Source organism: Archocentrus centrarchus, chromosome 23, assembly GCF_007364275.1.
Source record: "Archocentrus centrarchus isolate MPI-CPG fArcCen1 chromosome 23, fArcCen1, whole genome shotgun sequence".
NCBI classification, from domain to species: Eukaryota; Metazoa; Chordata; class Actinopteri; order Cichliformes; family Cichlidae; genus Archocentrus; species Archocentrus centrarchus.
In genome coordinates, this window is record NC_044368.1 from 4,391,687 (window position 1) to 4,409,675 (window position 17,989).

The 17,989-nt window shown below is 40.6% G+C and overlaps 1 protein-coding gene across 3 annotated transcripts in view; it reads right to left on the bottom strand.

Annotated features, from left to right (window-relative positions):
* Window positions 1–4,613: 4,613 nt before the first annotated feature.
* dgki (diacylglycerol kinase, iota) overlaps window positions 4,614–17,989 on the bottom strand; it is a 92,302-nt gene continuing 78,926 nt past the window's right edge. For 2 of the 3 annotated variants that reach the window (XM_030720005.1, XM_030720003.1), the window contains 12 exons: window positions 15,750–15,850; window positions 14,196–14,275; window positions 13,842–13,886; window positions 13,266–13,335; window positions 11,670–11,710; window positions 11,433–11,557; window positions 10,495–10,520; window positions 8,952–8,989; window positions 7,053–7,173; window positions 6,257–6,293; window positions 5,837–5,936; window positions 4,614–4,881 (listed from right to left, as the gene is read on the bottom strand). In XM_030720005.1, coding sequence (XP_030575865.1) covers window positions 4,783–4,881; window positions 5,837–5,936; window positions 6,257–6,293; window positions 7,053–7,173; window positions 8,952–8,989; window positions 10,495–10,520; window positions 11,433–11,557; window positions 11,670–11,710; window positions 13,266–13,335; window positions 13,842–13,886; window positions 14,196–14,275; window positions 15,750–15,850 — 883 coding nt within the window. In that variant the 3' untranslated portion in view covers window positions 4,614–4,782. The remainder of the gene's footprint in view (window positions 4,882–5,836; window positions 5,937–6,256; window positions 6,294–7,052; window positions 7,174–8,951; window positions 8,990–10,494; window positions 10,521–11,432; window positions 11,558–11,669; window positions 11,711–13,265; window positions 13,336–13,841; window positions 13,887–14,195; window positions 14,276–15,749; window positions 15,851–17,989) is intronic. The other variant, XM_030720004.1, reaches the window with a different exon arrangement.

Here is a 17,989-nt window from a genome sequence, read left to right on the forward strand (position 1 = left end):
AGCAGAAAAATAAAAGAAATACAAAAGCAAATAAACACAACACGTGCCCAACCTTAGAAGAAACTTGAGTATAAATGATTTAAAACTATGACAATTAAACACCAATAATGCCATTACCAGAACATAATTCCAAGGAGGTAAGAAAATAAATGCCATGCATAACCAATGCTGATGAGAGACACAGTTTAATTCAAAGTCATGTTTCTATCCAATAGAAAGATTGATAAGAAGCCTCTGTGTGTGTGTCTGTGTGTGTGTGTGTCGCTCAGAACAGGCCCAGCTTATATCAGCACGGTCACATAGAAAACAAAGAAATCAGTTTGTGGGTTTCATTTTGCACACATTTTGTCCGTTTCATGATCTGCAGACCCTCAGAGGAAGGTCTCCATGTTTGATATCTGACATTTGGAAGCCATCGCAGAAGTCCTGCAACGTTACAGTGAAAGGCTCTGCAGAGAGAGAGAAGCTGTGAAGGTTTAAATGTGGATTCAGTCACAGCATTTTGAGAACATCCCACAGATTTGAACAAAAACCTGTAAATAGGCAGATAAAAAACATCTTTGCTCTTTACGTTTTCCAACTGTGTGTGCTGAAAACGGGCACAAAGGCACCTAAAAAGAATTAAATAATTCTGCACATTTCAGCTATATAAGCACTGCAAATGTTTTTACCACTCGTGTATTTTACATATATTTCAATACAGAAACCAAAATAAATGCCTTTATTGGATTTAGAGTCTCACTGCCTAGGGCCATAAGTTTTCTTTGCACAGGAATAGGTCTGCGTGCAGAGCGCCAAGACCCCATTTGTACACATTACTCATCCTTCTCTAATTCATTGGTTGGTGTTTCTGTCTTAAAGACTGAACTTTACAGCTATAAAAAAAAAAAGAAAAAAAAAGGCATCGTAAAGAAGACATCTGTACTGGAAAAAATCCTAAAAGTCCCAGAATCTGATGTGTAATGTGCAAAAACTTTAACATGTTTAAAGCATTAAAATCAAAATTGTTCTATGACAATAACAATAAGCAACCACAGCGCCCCCTAAAGCATCGGAAGCTACAGATGTGAAAGCTCACGTATGTCATCTTTAATCAGAAAGCTCCTTTCTGGGTCTTGTTGCAATGTTTGAACAGCAGGTGGGTGGGGCTTCTGTGCTCACGGCCACAGCTGTGCACCTGCGATGACCATATAAGGATATCTGCTTTCTATGATGCAAAAGGGACTGCAGATCCAAGAGTGGGAACTTGAGGCTGGCTCCAAATATCCAGTCCCCACAGACTCCCATGTTTACAGCCTGCTACACAAAACCAGATAATTTACAAATTCATAACTTCTGCACATTTGTTTTATAAATGTGGTGCTGGAAAGGGTTAAATTTAAGGGTGTGGCTGCTTTGCTGCTGTAACTGGCGGGCAGGCCTCACCTCTGCTAACTGGACCTGGTTTTTGTTGGAGCTAGACTTCTACGATGGCTGAACACAAGTCTTTAAAATGTCCCCTAAATACAATAATGAGAAAGCATGTCCCACTGTAAATATCAGCTCAGGTTACAACAGACCGCACAGTTGTTTCAATCCACTGACACACATGCACTCAAAAAATACAAAAACGAGACAATCATTTACCAAACCAGCACTGAAGTAAAACTGCACATTCAATACTCCTCGGTGCTGAACGGTCATTTAAAAACAATAATGTAAACGATTAACAGAAAAATGCAAAAAACAAAACACATAATCTATTCATATTGCATTGAAAATGGCTCAGATTTTCATTTTGTCTTAGATAAATGCTGCAAACACACACACACAGGCACACTTGGGTGGGTATGTACACGAGATATGCCTGAATAGACTCGCACATGCACACACTGTGTAGTTGTCTACATACTGCACAGAGAGCAAAGTTTCTCTTTGTTGCAGACGCACTCACTTTTTAAATCAGATCTGATATGGAATAACACACACACACACACACACACACACACACACACACACACACACACACACACACACACACACAAAAACATGTCGGGAGTACCAGATAAACACTATCCAGCTGGGAAAAGTTAAAATCTTGGTTTGAAAAAACATTACAGTGAATACTCTGATCTATCATCCCCCTCAAAAATACAAACAATAAATCAACCAGCTGCACTTTGGTAACTGCGCTGTAACACCTGTGGTGCATTCATGTGTTAGTCTGTTCCCTCCATACTGGGCTCATACTGGTCCCCTCTCACTACCATCTGGTCCTGTTAGTGGTTTCTTGGTTCACTGCTAATTTAGTCCCTAAGAAGAGTTCGAGTCCCGTGTTGCTCTGGAATAGAAATTCTTTTCATCATTTATTTTCTTAAATCTTTCATTTTTTTAGCTTCAGCTCAGAAATTTCAGAAAGCTGACCTTCGCTGTTTCTTGGAGTCCAACCTTAATCATCTTTATCCCAACACAACATTTATAACGCCATGATATTTTTATGGCTTTGTGTTTATCATATCATAACTTTTCCTTCATGTGTGAAAGGCTTCCTAAAATGTTCTCATTAAGGTTTTCATTTTATCCTCACTTTGCAATACAAAAATACTGGGATGCATTTCTTATTCTTTGAATTCAGGTGTTTTCAGTCCCATTGTCACACGTGTATAAAATCAGTAGCTCAGTACTTTAGGTTTACGAGCCTCAAGGGTTTTGCTGCAGTACAACTTTCTACTCTGTCTGGTAGCCACAATGTACTGATTAGAAGTAAAACCAAAGCTTATAATGTTACAAACATACTTTCTAAAAAAGTTCTACAAGACTGACAAATTCATAATTAGTTTAAAAATATGACAATAGTGCGTGTACACACACACACACACACACACACACACACACACACACGGCTGGGGTCATAAATGATCCCAGCTGGTCACTTGAAGGGTCAATCTTGTTTTGTGTTTTTAAAATATGTAACGCAGCGCATGAAAACCAGGCCAAAGATTTCAACACTTCTAGGTTACATGTATCCATCTTTGTTTATTTTCTATGAATTTTTAACTTAAAGATGACGACCCGTGTCCATTTTTAGTAACAGGTAAATACTCTTCTTCTTGTAAACTCCACAAGGTTTGCGAGAAACCGATCGATCGATCGCAATCCACGCAGCGTCATCGCCACAGGCTAAAGACGGAAAAGTCACCAGCATCACTGTGGGGTGGGGGGGTGTAAATTTTGCTGGCTGACTGGTCACGTCGCTCTCAGAGGTGCGTGAGCCTCGTTGCTGAGACGTTTGCTGGACGAGGATTTGGAGGTGAATCGTGCGGTGTTTATTTGTAGCTTATTTGTCAGAAACTAGCAACATTTTTGGATGCAGCCTTTAGAGATACCCGCAGACAGCGACGTTAAGATAAACACTGGAAATATGGGAACGTCTGGTTGTTCGCGACTGCGTTGGTGCTCAGCTGTTTTCTTGGTCTGAGCCTTTGGCTTTTCACTGAGTCACATCAGCAGAAACAAGTTTAGACATATAATATATACTTTAGAACTATCTTTTCAGGGGCTTCCCACTTTGACAAAATAAAATTATGGCGGGGGGGGGGCTGTGCCTCATGTTTGCCATGATAAATTTTAAGAAATATGAATAAATGTGCTCAAAAGCAGCTGCCACCTCCTTTAGTTTAAAGATATCTTTGTGAACTTTAAATACTCAAAACTCCAACACTGACAAGACATTCAAGACGGTGCAGTGAAGCAGAAATAAAATGAAAATTAATGTTAAAATTGGACATCCTGGAACACTAACTGGGCCCAGATGTGTTGCATCTTTACAGTTTGGACTTTACAATAAGTCAATACAAGCTCAGAGCCTCATTTTAAAACACCTTTCTGTACAAGTAGCTCTCATTACTCCGGTAGAAAATCTGGCAGGAATATTTAGTCCAGCGAGTGTTGCAGGAACTAAACGCTCTCCGGAGATGATTGTGAATCACTTGACGACGGCTTCATCATGTTTACGAGCAACAACAGTGACGGGATGAGATGGGGGCTCTCGTCGGGACTTGCTGGAAGTCGAAGGTGAAAAAGATTACAAGCACTTCATGACGAGCTCAGGTGGTGGGGATGTGTTAGTTTTGTGTTTTGCTTTTTATGAAGCGTGACTCAGGGGCGCTGAGCGAAACAGCATGTGACCGACACGTTATGGCGGCACAATTTAAAGACACGGGCGTTAAAGAAGTTTTAGAGATTCATGAAGATGTGGAAACCAAACTGTGTGACAGATGATGGGAAAATGAAACTTGGGACTAGATCTGACATTACATTAGTGCAATGTCTTTGGCACGCATGTTTTAAGGTATAAACAAAAACTTTTACTATTCCTATGAGTTCTGAAATGACACTTTATATTATTGTGACAGTAAATGCTGTTTAACCAACACACTTTAAACCACTGTAGAAGTTTTATGGAGCAAATATGCAAAGGAATCCCTTATCAGATGAGAAACAGATGAACTCACGACGTGTGACGACTGGTCCGATTGCACTTGCATTCTGTTAGTCCTATGATCAGTCACTCAATCAATCAGTACAACCAATAAATAGAATATGAATAAATAAATACAAATAAATAGTAGACCAGTAAAATCTCCTCTGCAGTGCTGCTGCGAGCTGAAGTAGTTCATCTCCTCTGGTTTGTCTCTTGATTGCTCCGTCTGAAGAGTCAAATCCAAACGTTTTCCTCTCCACGTGGAGTGTGCGCACAGTCCAGAGAGACACAGAGTGTGCGTGCGTGTACACAAGCGCGCCTCAGACGGCCGTCTCCAGGTCTTCGTGGCTCGCAGACGACGAGCTCAGGTAGGCGGCGAGCTCCGAGTTTCCCTCCGCTTGGTCTGCCGGCGTCTTCCCCTGAAGGAAAAGAGCAACTCTGTAACACCTCCCGTCAATGCGGCTGCTGTGGGTTTTTATTTTGCTCAGGAAAAATCGGTAATGGGTGCAGTGATTTATTGAAATAAGCAAACGCACATGAACAATACAAAATATAAGGCACAAAACAGTTTGCACAAAAACAAGTGTGTTAGGAGTGAATACACGGGGTTGTGTTTTATCTTGTGTTGCATGATGATCTTGTTTCCATGAGCATCTTCCTGGTGGTTATTCACCTGATCCCACATCTGAGTTTGCAGAGGTGCTGACGAGGAAGTGGGTTTGAATATAACTGCACTGATGGAGACTTTCCATCCTTCAGTTTTGAAGTCTCGTGGTTTTCCTGTCAAACTCATTTTCAGTAACTTTGCAAAATGTTTAAGCTCAGTATGTTTTTTTTTTTCTTTTTGGTTTAATTTGGAATCGCTCTATACAGCATTATTATCACTTTGACCTTCAGATCATTCTGTTGACCTTGAAGGAGAGGTCAGAGGTCAAATGTCACTTTAAATCTTTATACAGTACTTTCTATATGTTGACAATTGAAGACCTCGGTGGATATAAGCCAGATTTTAATTTTAACTCCACACTCCTACAAAGTTTAATCAGAAGTCATTCAAAACCTTTCACGCTATTGTGTTTACAGACAGAATGACACACAAACCAAGAACAATAACCTCCTTGTTGGAGGTAATAAAGAAATTCAGTTTAGAGTTAAGTCAGTCAGTACTGCCTGCAATAAAATAAAATATGCTGCTGGGGAGAGCATGCAGACTCCACACAGAAGGGCCAACTGTTGAAAAGTCAGAGTTCCACTATAGCTGCACCCTGCAAGCCACTAAACTGAATTCACTGTAAATTATTTACATATGACTGATACAGTATGAGTCACAGGGACTTACAGGAATAAGCTCTGTGTGTGTGTGTGTGTGTTTACCTGGAAATTGGTCTTCTCTAGCGATGCCCCGGCCTCCACCAGAAGTCGACATACTGCGTGCTGCTTCTCTGAGGCTGCTTTGTGCAATGCAGTGTCACCTCTGTGCGCACACACACACACACACACACACACACACACACACACACACACACACACACACACACACACACACACACACGCATGCACACACGCACACACATATTCGGGAGATCAGATAAACTTCGTAGGTAAAGCTGACCACAACAACGTTAAACAGAAAGCAAGGGGGCACCAAAAGAAACCACAAACACACTGTAGTAAAGGTTTGTGGTGTCTGCATGCAGTTTCTCACACAGTCAAGTTGTGTGTAATTCAAACAAATAAAAAAATGCAAATATAGTTTAAATCTGCGTACAGAGGGGGAAAAAATAGCCAACATACTTCTCTGTGTCCGTTAGATCCAGAAGAACCTTTGAGCCTGAAGAGGGAGAAACAGAGGAAATGTGAGCATTAATCCATCATTTTAAGACATGAAAAAAAACAAGTTTGATCATCTTACTCAGCTTTGCACCTGCAGTACAGACAGTCTAAGCCATCCTCAAACCCTACACTTCAGAGAAAACACATTTTGATGCATGTCAGAAGGATCTTTTTTTCCTTCGTCTCGTGACTGACTTGTAAAAACACTTTCAAAACCAACAAAAATGAAATATTCTGATACGGTTTTAGTGCCGTCTTGCTGAAATATGTAAGCTCTTCAGCACTGATGGTGCCTTTCCAGTTGTGCAAGCTGACAATTCCACAGGCACTGATGCACCCCCACACCGTCAGAGATGCATTTGCTTGAACTGTGATGATAACGAGCTGGATGGTCCCCGTCCTCCTTAGTCCAGAGGATGCAGTGTCCACGTTTTCCATAAGGAACTTTACATTTGGATTTCTCCGCCCACAGAACAGTTTTCCCACTTTGCCTCAGTCCACTTTAAATGAGCTTTGTCCTAGAGAAGACAGCAGCATTTCTAAACCATGTTCACACATGGCTTCTTCTTTCGTGCAGTCCATGCAGTGATTTCCACGACAGAATCACGTCTGTTTTTAATGACGTGCCGTGAAGATATTTCTCCAGATTCTCTGAATCAATTCATGATATTATGTTCTATAGATAGATAGATAGATAGATATTCAGAGTTTTCTGAATTTTACATTGACGAACATCATATAGCACGCACGTTCTCACCTTGTTGTAATATGTAGCGGACCAGGTCTGTGCGTCCGTTCTGGGCGGCTAAATGTAACGCCGAACGACCTCCGGAGTCTCTGACCAACAAGCTGACGCCTCGATGCACACACTCCGAGAGCTGCGGAGGTCGACAGGAAGATGATTTCAACATTTTCAACATTAATGGAGTTTCTTTAGAACAGGAAAAATAAGCAGTAAATGGCGCTTTTCTACTCTGAGCACTCAAAGCACTTTATACAACATGTCTCATTCACACTTTCACACAAGCACTTTCCAGCTAACATTCACACTCCAGTGGACACATCGGGGTTCAGCATCTTGCCCAAGGATACTTTGGCATGCAGAGTAGAGCAGCCAGGAATCAAACCACCAACCTTCCAATTAGTAGATGACCTGCTCTACCTCCTGAGCCACAGCCACTATAGAGAAAGAGCTCATTTAGAGTGTACATGCATACCTTAATGAGAACACCTAAATCTTCTCTCCCTCATTTATTAAGATGCTTTTCCTGCACAGGCAGTGATCGGGATCACCGTCATGCTGAAAGATGAAGCTGTCGCTAATCAGATGCTTTCCAGACAGTATTGTATAGTGTTCAACAGATGGCTGCAGACACTCACTGTTGCGTCTCTCTCCTGACCTCCTCTGTACATACTGATGACAATCTGAACCATCCATCACTCCATCAGACCTGTTAACACTGATTTACAGCCCACGTCTTGTGTCATTTGGGATGCTTCAGCCTTTTCTCTCTGTTTCCCTTAAGAATGGCTTCTTGACAGCCACCCTTCCACTGAGATCATCTCTGATGAGGCTTCAGTGAACAGTAGATGGATCAGCTGAAGGACCAGATGTATCCCTTAGGCCCTGTGTTAGGGCTTTGCTGGATCCACTTGTCCAGTTTCCTCAAATTTTGAAGGAACATGAACTGTGTTAGCTTTGGCATTTTCCACAGATTCAACTAAAGAAATGGGATTAAGTGTCTTTTCTGACAGGCTGCTAGAAACAAACAGTCTAAAGATACAATATAAATTGTTCTTTCCTAAGTTGTTTTATGTTTAGAGACAAAACTGGTTCATGCCTCGGGTTCGCTGCTTTTTTCAATGCTTAAATGATTCAGCAGTCTAAGGATAAAGCCACTGCAGCTCCTACAGTAACTGCCTCGCTCTTATTCTGGTTTGCACCTTCATGTTTTGTGTTAATGTTCCACAACACCACACATCGTTTCACATGACACGCTCACTTAGATAACATCCACGTGCACACAGGTATTTTTGTAAACAGGGATGTTTTTTTTTTTTAAAAAACTGGGATTTTCTGCAGTTTTTTGGTTTCTGTTTTTTTATGCCGGTCCACACGAGCACCGTTTTAAAAAATATTTCAGTCCACATGAAAACACAAAACACTCATTCTGCTCATTTCCAGCTGCATAACTGCATTCCTGGACCCTACCAGAGTAACTTATTTTCCTTATATTGGGTCTTGATGCAGCCCCCTCTCAGTTCATCTTCTGGCTGAAAGGAGCTGCTTTAGCTCCTCCCACTTTAAGCCATCTTTTTAGTGATTGGATGCCCCTCATAAATAAACGAGCTGTGTGCCTGAGAAGCCCACATTAAGGATATCTGCTCTCATAAAGAGTCAAGAGGAGGAAAACTGAAAGAAATATAAAGAAGTGGAATCCCCACCCTTGGAAGTGCTACTGTCCTGGTTAGCACTGAAATGTTTAACGATGTTTGCAGTATTAGTCAGAGGAAAGAATCCTGAGAGGATCACAGTGACGCATACTTTAACCATTTATCAAAGGCGGAGGTTGAACGCGTTTTGATATTTCACAATATTAAACTACCCAGACTGAGAAAGTGGACATCTGTGTTCATCTGCATGAATGCACATTACCGTAGAAAGATCCCCGGAGCTGGCAGCCGTCAGCAGAGCTGTGAACACACAAACACAAGAGAGTCACTGTCTTCTTTTCTGCAGCTGTGCTGTAATAGTGTTTACAGAAGAAACACACTTGCATACTTGCTTGGTTAACACAGATAATAAACGCGACTCGAGTGTTTCTGCAGGGCTCTGTTTGAACTTTGCTCCTCTTTGTTGCAAAGGTGAAAGCTGAGGTATTTTTTCTATGCAGTATCATACTGCTCTGAATAGCTTATATAGAAACATCTAATAACATTTACCTCAGGGAAACTAAACCCCTGCACTTTGTGTGCGTTTGGAGCATTTATGGATTAGGATTTCAAAATAAGTGACTGATTGTTAGAGCTGCATTTAGAAAATTAAATAAATGTGTTATAGGCAGTAAGTTTCTATCTAAACAGGACATTTCTAAAATTATAAATCAGCACAACTGGAGGGAGAGAGAAAAAAACAGATCTGATAGATGATAATCACTAAAGCAGGATGAGGAAAAACTCTTAACTGGAGAGTCCCAGGAATACAGAAAACCTAGCCTTTTGTCAGAACAAGTCTGATCACTAAATAACTTTATAAAACAGGAAGACCCGTCGGAAAAGCCCCAAACTGTACACCTGTGGAGCTGCTGAAGGATGTTCTGGTTTGATTTAAAAAAAAAAAAAAAAAGCCTAAACATGAAGCTGAAACACTTCAGTGAGCGCGCCTGGATGAGCTGAGCAGATGGAAGTTTGCATAAACTGAGTCATCAGAAAGAAAAAGGGGAAATGTCTTTCTGAGGAGAAGTGTTTCACTTTTAGTTCCTAAAGTTGTGACAACGCCCTAAAATTACAGCTACAGACCAGCTTATAAACAAAACTATGAGTCACTCCATAAAAATTTAACCCTTTTCTTCCACCTGACCTCCTCACAATCAGCTGATTTATTTTTTTTTATTTACAAGCACTTCAGTATATTTCATGAAGTCAGGGAAATGTTTGCTGTCATACAGGAATATTTTCAAAATATACACGAGGTGGCTCTACATTTAAAGTTGCCCTATTGTTCTGGTATTTTTGAGCTCTCATAACTACATAAGTATGTGAGACTGATAAAAGGTCCAGAAGACACTTTAAAATATGACTAAAAAAATTCAAGCACAGAAAGAATCATGGATGGAAGTTGAGCCTGGCATTAAAATTAGGGAATACAAATGGGTTAAAAAAAAAAAAAAGTATTAAAATTAACACCATGTACACCAGTTAACAGGAAGTTCTTCCTTCCCACTGTCGCCTAGTGCTCGCTCACAGGGGATCATCCGATTGTTGGGGTTTTCTCCCTGAGGTTTTTGGGTCTTTATCTTACAATATAAAGCACCTTAAGGAGGCAGCTGTTATGGTTTGGTGTTACATAAATATGCTGAAATGATTATTGTGCTTTTTCTTTCCTCCTCTCCTAAAACCTCCCTGGCAAGAATGTGACCTTTGGTTGAGTTTTCTGGAAAGACCCATGTAGAGTGTGTGTGTGAGTATGAGTGTGATACCTTGCTCGTCTGATGTCAGCGGCACACTGTAAACAGAAAGCAAAAGCAGAGTTAATAAATGACCTTTATTCCAGTGCTGGAAGTAGTCATTTTTTATATTGTTATGCCTGTAAGAACAGAAACAAGGGTTAAAAGTTAACACTTATGAGGTTTAAAGCTGCGGGAATACCGGCTGAAAATTCTTTTAAAATATTCAAAATATTCTTATGTCAGAATTCATGTTTTGCAGTGTATTATGAATTATATCGACTTACACAACAAATGCATTGCTTCGGGAGATGCAATGTTGCAGCCTGGTACAAAAAAAATGGTTTTAGCCTCTAAGGTTAGGGATTTATTTTTTATTTTATTTTACTTATTTAAATCTCATTTATCTGAAAGCTGGGGTTAGGGGGGAGTGGTTGCTTTGACTGACAGGCCTCCCAATGCACTCAGCATCTGCTAGGACCTCATTAACCTGGACTTGAACCTTCAATTTGTGCTGCTGGAGCTCTTTGGAGCATTAAAACTCTTAGCTTCATTATGAATAAATATTTTTCATTTTGAATTTTGGAGTTTTTGTCCTTGCTAACATGAATAATGAGCTACTGTGGACCCCCTATATGAAAACTACAGATACAGTACGATCATATGAAGCGTGACCTTCCAGAGATATTTTGCTTTATGATCCTTCTTTGATCTCCTCTCCAGAGGTGAGGAGAGTAGATAAAGTGCACAGGTATCCACAGCATCCACCTCCAAGTGATAGTTACCTTTCACTCCTCAATTTTCTATGCAGCGGTTTTAATCACCTGACTCTGAAATACACCTGCTACATTTTTCTGAGTAAATATACATGCAAAAAAAATCACTTAATTATCATTCATTATATTTATTTAATGTCTACTTTACAAGCGGGGCTCCTGGCCTCGCTGAGCCGCCTCTATTTGCTGACTTACCCAGCGGTGGGCTCCACCACCAGATCAGGCATCCCCGTGGACGAGCCCTGGTTCACCACTGGTGCTTCATGGTCCAGGATGAACACCTCATCCTGACAGATTTCTGTCACAAAGTGGAGATGCTCCTAAAAAACGCAGCACGGGGGAAAGAGAGAAAGAATGTGAGGAGGAAAACACACCTGTAAACGGGCTCGTCGGTTCTGTGATTTCTGAAGCAGCAGGAGGAGGTAAAACTACCTGAGCCTTGTCGATGCGATAAAAGCGGTCGGCTGATGTGGCTGCAGAAAAAGAACGCGGATATAAATGAGATTAAACTTCTGTAAAGGTGATTAAAAAGTGCCCTTTATTAAACTGGCTTTAAAAATTACCTGCAGAACTTTATAATACCCGAACAATCTGTCAATGCTTTCATTTTTACTGGGTAATTTTATTAGTAATTAAGATACAAAATGCTTTTAAAATAGTCATAATGCTTGTGAAACAGAAACAAATTTACTGATCACTTAAGTGACTATAGAGACACAAAGGATCTACAAATAGGTGGTGTGGAGGGCCACCTGGGTAGAATTTAATTTGAACCCATTCTGATCATCTTATGGGAAAAAGATAAAAATTATTCTGCTGACAGTGATTAAAAAATTGTCACTGTCAGCAGAATCTTCAGTTTCAGTTTATTTAAAATCTAGTCCTTTTATGTTCAGGTGGTTTCCAGTTTTTTGTGCTTCCACTTGAAGCACGCATATCAAATTCAGGGCCTTTGAAAATCTGAATCTGGCTCTCAGGTTACTCTTTGTCGCCCCCCTGTGGACACCCCGAACTAAACACACGGTCATTTCCACAGCACCTGTGGGCTAACGGGTGAAAAAAAACATTTATTCTAAAGACAAAGAGTTGGCGCTGAAGGGAAACCATCTCAGCAGAGTGTAAACACAGGCCTGTTTACTACGAATGCAAATTTAAAATTTAATCCAGATTCAAAGCAATGTTCAGAAAACAATGTGCCTGTGAAGGGTGAGGTGTAGACTCTGGTTGGCACTGTACCCTCTCCAGGGTCTGTGGCGACCCCTTGTGGGGAGGAGCCAAAAGACGCTTTTAAAGCACTTTGTGACTTTTGTTCTTTAAAAGCACGATATAAACAAGAAGCACTCTGAGACCAAGCCAGCTCGCTCTCTGGGCAGTTTTATTTTTAAGGGAATAGTATCGTATTTTTTTTAACACGTACTTTAAGTTTGTAGTGCAGTAAAAGCAAGTGCAGGCTTTTGTTTTTGGCCCTGTTGAAACATATTTTAATATCCTAGACATAATTTTAATGTATAATTTTATTTTATTTTTTTATGTGGATTCACCAAAGGCAGCAGAATTTTAAACAGTTTTAACGTGATATTTCAAAATCCCATAATTATTATTCCCTATATGCCTAAAAAAAAAAGTCTTAATACATAGCTCTATCTAGCATTATCATCACTTAGACCTTCAGATCAAACTACTGACTTTGAAGGAGAGGTCAGAGGTCAAATGTGACATATTTTCAACCTTTATATGGTATTTTCTATACGTTGACAATCACACCACACTTGTAAGAATCACAGTTTCCAATTTGGGAGGCTTTTTGTCAATTTTTGACCAGTAAATCATTAAGTTAAACTCGGTGGAGACTGTAAGTCACATTTTAATAGCTTGATGACATGAGCCCACTCTACACCCCTACAAAGTTTAATCAGAATTCATTCAGAACTTTTCGAGCTTTCGTGTTTACAGACTGAATGACATGCATGCATGCAAACCAAAAACATAACCTCCTTAGTGCAGACTTAAAGTGTTCCAGTCACTCACAATCCAAGAAGCTCCAGTTGGGAGACAGTCTGCTGGTTGAACTGGTCCGGGGGACACCTCTGCTTTCATCCTGGAGAGAGAGACAGATGCTGTGATCATCACCATCTTTTTACTGAACAGTGAACAAAACGTCAATCAGGAGATTAATCAGAATAAAGAGGAAGCAAAAGACAGAACAAGTGAGAAAGACAGTGTCGTGTAGGACTGATTTACAGTAAATAGCATGGCCGAGATGAGCAGCACAATAAGACAGCGCATAGTCTAGATTTATAAGTTGTCTTTAGTTGTTTTTACTCAGCGTGGGTGTCAGTCTGTAACAACTCAAGTTAGCTTATATTATTTAGCTCATCTTTTTAGTTAAATTCCCACATTTAAAGGATGTGACATAGTTCAAAGTTCATTAATGAGGCATTTCCGCCTAAAGATGTGTCCAGACCAAAAATTGAGTGGCAAAGTATGCAACAAAGCCACCTTAGGAGCTGCCAGCCACCCAAAAATATCAAAACTCTCACATGACTGTCCAAATGTTTCAGTGTTTCTCCAACCCTCACAGAAAGACACCCCAAAGTCATATACCTGGTAGTGCACTCTGTGGCCAGTAGATGGCGCCTGGTGTAAATCCTAGCAAGCACACAGCAGACAGGTTTCAAGGTTAACAAAGAGCCAGAAGCATTTACATAAAAAAAGAAAAATAGCTTCCACACATGTTAAACTCAGTCACATGAGACAGACAGCTAAAGAGCAGCTCTGCATTCCCAGTGGTGTGGGCCATTTATTCATCTATAAATAACAGAGAGGAAGGGGGGGGGGGGGGGGGGACGCTGCGTGGATCATGAAATAATGATGAAGAGGAGGAAACAGGAGAAAAGGAGAACAAGGGAGGCAATTAAAGTGATGATGATGATGGTGGCGGTGAAGCTAGAGACTTGCCTCTTGTAATCTGTCAATATAAAGTCTGCATGTCTCCAGGTCACAGTCCCCCCTCACCACCACTATGCCAACAGGGATGGCTGGAAACAAAGAAACAGACACATTTTAGACCTTCAGGGTAAGTACGGTAAACCTTTTAACTCACATCACCACGAGGTCTCCCCAGCTCATTACTTACATTCAGACAATTATTATTCTGCACTACAGAAACTGTGTGTTTAAATATGCAAATGAGGTGTTATGTATTTAAATATGTGCCAATCAGCACACATTTCCAGAACAGAAATGTGAATATTGGATAAAGTCAGGTAAAAAAAAATAAAAAAATACTAGTTTCATTTTGCAGGCACATGAGTCAAAAGTTTATTTTTTTTATAAATCATTAGAAATATCAGTTTTTGCCATGCATTTGGAAATAAACTGTTTTTAAATAAGGCTTTGAATGGTACATAAACAGAGGCCTCTGCACCAGGAATCAAACCTGAAAGTTTGGTGGTTTTCAGCGCTGCTTGACAGCAGCTCTCTGCTAAGAAAAAAAGCCTTTAACCTGCATTCTGATATATGTATAGATAAACAATTTTCTATACATATTTCGAGTTTTCTGAAATTTTAAGTCTAAATATGCAAATGTGGCAATGTCAATTAAATATGCACAAACAGTGCTATAGTGAAATGTATTTTGGTAATTTTCTTTTAATTAGTTCCATAGCATGTCTTACTTCTGCTAAAATAAGAACAAAAACAGAACAATCTGAAAAATAGTCTAGTGCATTAAAAAAAATAAATAATGTTTTTTCCCAAGAGGTAACCTCCGAGGCTGAAGTGTCTGAAACTGCAGTTCCTCTGATGGCCACTTGAGGCTGCCTGCAAAAGTGAGTCAGTCTCCATAGACTCCCATGATGAAACATCTAACATCAGCTATGGTGCAAAGACAGCCTTGATGTACAGTTTCCTCCTTCATAACTACAGCGGGTCAATATTTTTTAACTCCCTCATTTGTTCTTGGAAAAACTGCTCTGATCTGAGCCACCGAACTGGACCTCTCAACTGTGTTGGTGCTTCTTAGAGTATTTTAATGAATTATTTGACAATTATTGCACCTTACTGTGTGGTAATTTGGTACCAAGATCCCATTCTAAATGTTTGTGCTCCACTTTTACTGAGTGAAATTCTGTTTCATAGCAAAAACTAGCAGGAATCGTACCCATAACGATTAATCACCATTACTGATCACAGTGGTGGCTGTGCCTGCTCACTCTGTGGTTTTTGCTCGTCAAGTCAAACCTACTTTTTTCGTCCACCTGGGGGCAGCACAATCAACCAAAGTAGCTTTTCAGCTGCTGGATGCTTCAGGATATTCACCAGCTGTTTGGTAAGTTTAGTGGTTAATGTCTACGGTGAGACTGAGCCAGAAAAGATAAACTGTGGACCTAAAAACAAAAATCATGAGCTGCAAGACTCCAAAACGCTGCAGTTTGGTGACTCAGAATTTATACTGAAAGACAGATTAACGCCATTTTTTTAAATGAAGACATTAAACACAAAGAGCCTTACATATGTCTCGTAGCCGCTCTTTGTCATACTGCAGCCTGTCGTACTCCTGGAGGCTGATCCGGTTCACTCGGAGACGCAGACGATCTGGAACTGCGTGAGGACTGGAAAAAGCACGCGCACACACACACACACACACATGCGCACGTGCATGTACGTGCACACACAAACGCACAGTTCAGACATGCCCGAGCAGACAATGAGAAGGGCATACAGATGCATACATGCACACACAGACACACATACACACAATGCAAACCACATCTGAGCTTTTATTTAAATATATATATAAATATGAATGACCGTCTGCACACCTGAATGAGTGGCAGCTCGATCAGAGGAGAAAACTATGCAAAAACAACCGAGCTTCACTCCTGCACTCTATTATTGACAATGTTTTGGTCTGTCTGACTTTCATAAAAAGTAATCTCATGCCGAGATGCTGTCCACGTACCTGATGAAGGTTGGACAGACCAAAAGCTCGTAATCAAATAAATATTTCAGCAGTGAGCAGCATGCAGGAGTTCAGCTCAGTTGCTTTTACGTAATATTACATTAAGTCCTCCTCTGCCTTCTTTGCTCGATGTAAAAGCAGATCTATGAGCTCTGAGTTAAAAACCTTTCTGAAAGCTGGAGACTATAAAAGGGACCTGCTACTCTCCTGCGACTTGACCGTGAACGTTTGAGTCTGAGGCGAGCCAACACATTTAAAGTCAATGCTTGTGGGCAACACTGCCTCCATTTTAATGAAGGCAGATCATCAGCGTCAACAGGATGGTGGGCGACCAGGGCGAGAACACGTTTGAGATCATACATCCAGAAACTCCTAATTAATAATCTTACCTGCAAAGGGACAGAAAGGGTTTGAAATTAAAGCATTAACATGACTCTTATTACTCAGAGCTGAAGCACAACATTAAGACAGCTTCGCAGGGTTTGGACATCAAGCGAGAGGCTCGGCTCAGGTTTAATCAGTTAAAGTTAAGGGTAAAATTAAAGGGACTACAGCGAGGAAAACATTAAGACCAAAGACAGAAGCACACTGAGAAGTGGAAAGGTTTTTTCTGCATGCTGCCATACACTCTTTCTCCCTCTGTCAGCCAATGTAATACATCCAAGATCACAAAAACTTACAGCCAGCACAACACAGCAGGGTTTGACCAATACGAATATTTAATATTTTAAATCGGGGGTTCTCAAAGTGGGGTTCAGGGACCCCCATAGGCAACGGGTCCTCAAAATGATTTACTATAATTCCTGCCATTGCTCCCTCCTGCTGCTTTTCTTAGCATGAAGGAATATTAGTCAGTCGACACTGTCAAGCAACACTAAGCCCACACCAGCTAAATCCATGTTAGGATAATCAGGGTGTCCTTGGATAGCTGTCTCCCCTGTAAGAGGTGCTGGGGCCCAAAAGCTTGAGAAGCCCTGCTTTAAATGAGTCAGGAATCCTAATGTGGAGCCACTTTCCATGCTGGGACACTGTCCTGATTTGCTCTTCCTTGCATTAAAAATACAAGAGGAGATAATCCACTTCAGACTCTTCCTCACTCCTGGAAATTTCCAGTTTGATTCAGGTGAGGTAGCTGCCTGAGTTCATGATGTCCACTCAGTAGCAGTGAATATGCCAGTCATTATTTATGCAATTGGACATCACGCTGACTACGAGAGTGCTGGCATGTTAAAGGCTGCATTGGACATTCGCAGGTGCTCCAGGTGAGTTCAGTGCTGCAGTGCATGCATGAAAATGGCAGAAATTAACTGTATGCCATTTACAAATCATTGGTGAGGCCGTTTATTGGTGAAAATTGCATTTTTCTTTGTCAGAAAATGTTTAATTTTGAGTTTAAAACTTCTGGATTCATTAAAAAAAAAAAGAAAAAAAAAAGCAAATTCTGCTTCCCTTTTTTCCTGAAATAACCTATGCAAGGACCTGAAAATATCAGACCTGGTTACTGTGGGGGAGTTTAAGCCCATTAAAGGATCAAGAAAATAATTCTGTTTGTCAACGTGATTGCTATTAAAGTTGTTTTTGAGATGCTCCTGCAGATGATCCGGGAGCTGCATTTGCGCACTCGTACGGTGCATCAGGTATGTTTGTTCAAATCTTTGCTTCTTTTGGCCAGAGATCTCCTCGGATAAATAAAGGATTACATTAAAAAAAAAAACATTAAAAGCCCCTTCTAGGGCGCCCGGGTGGCTCAGTGGTGGAACAGGCGAACACATTTATATACTGCATTGAG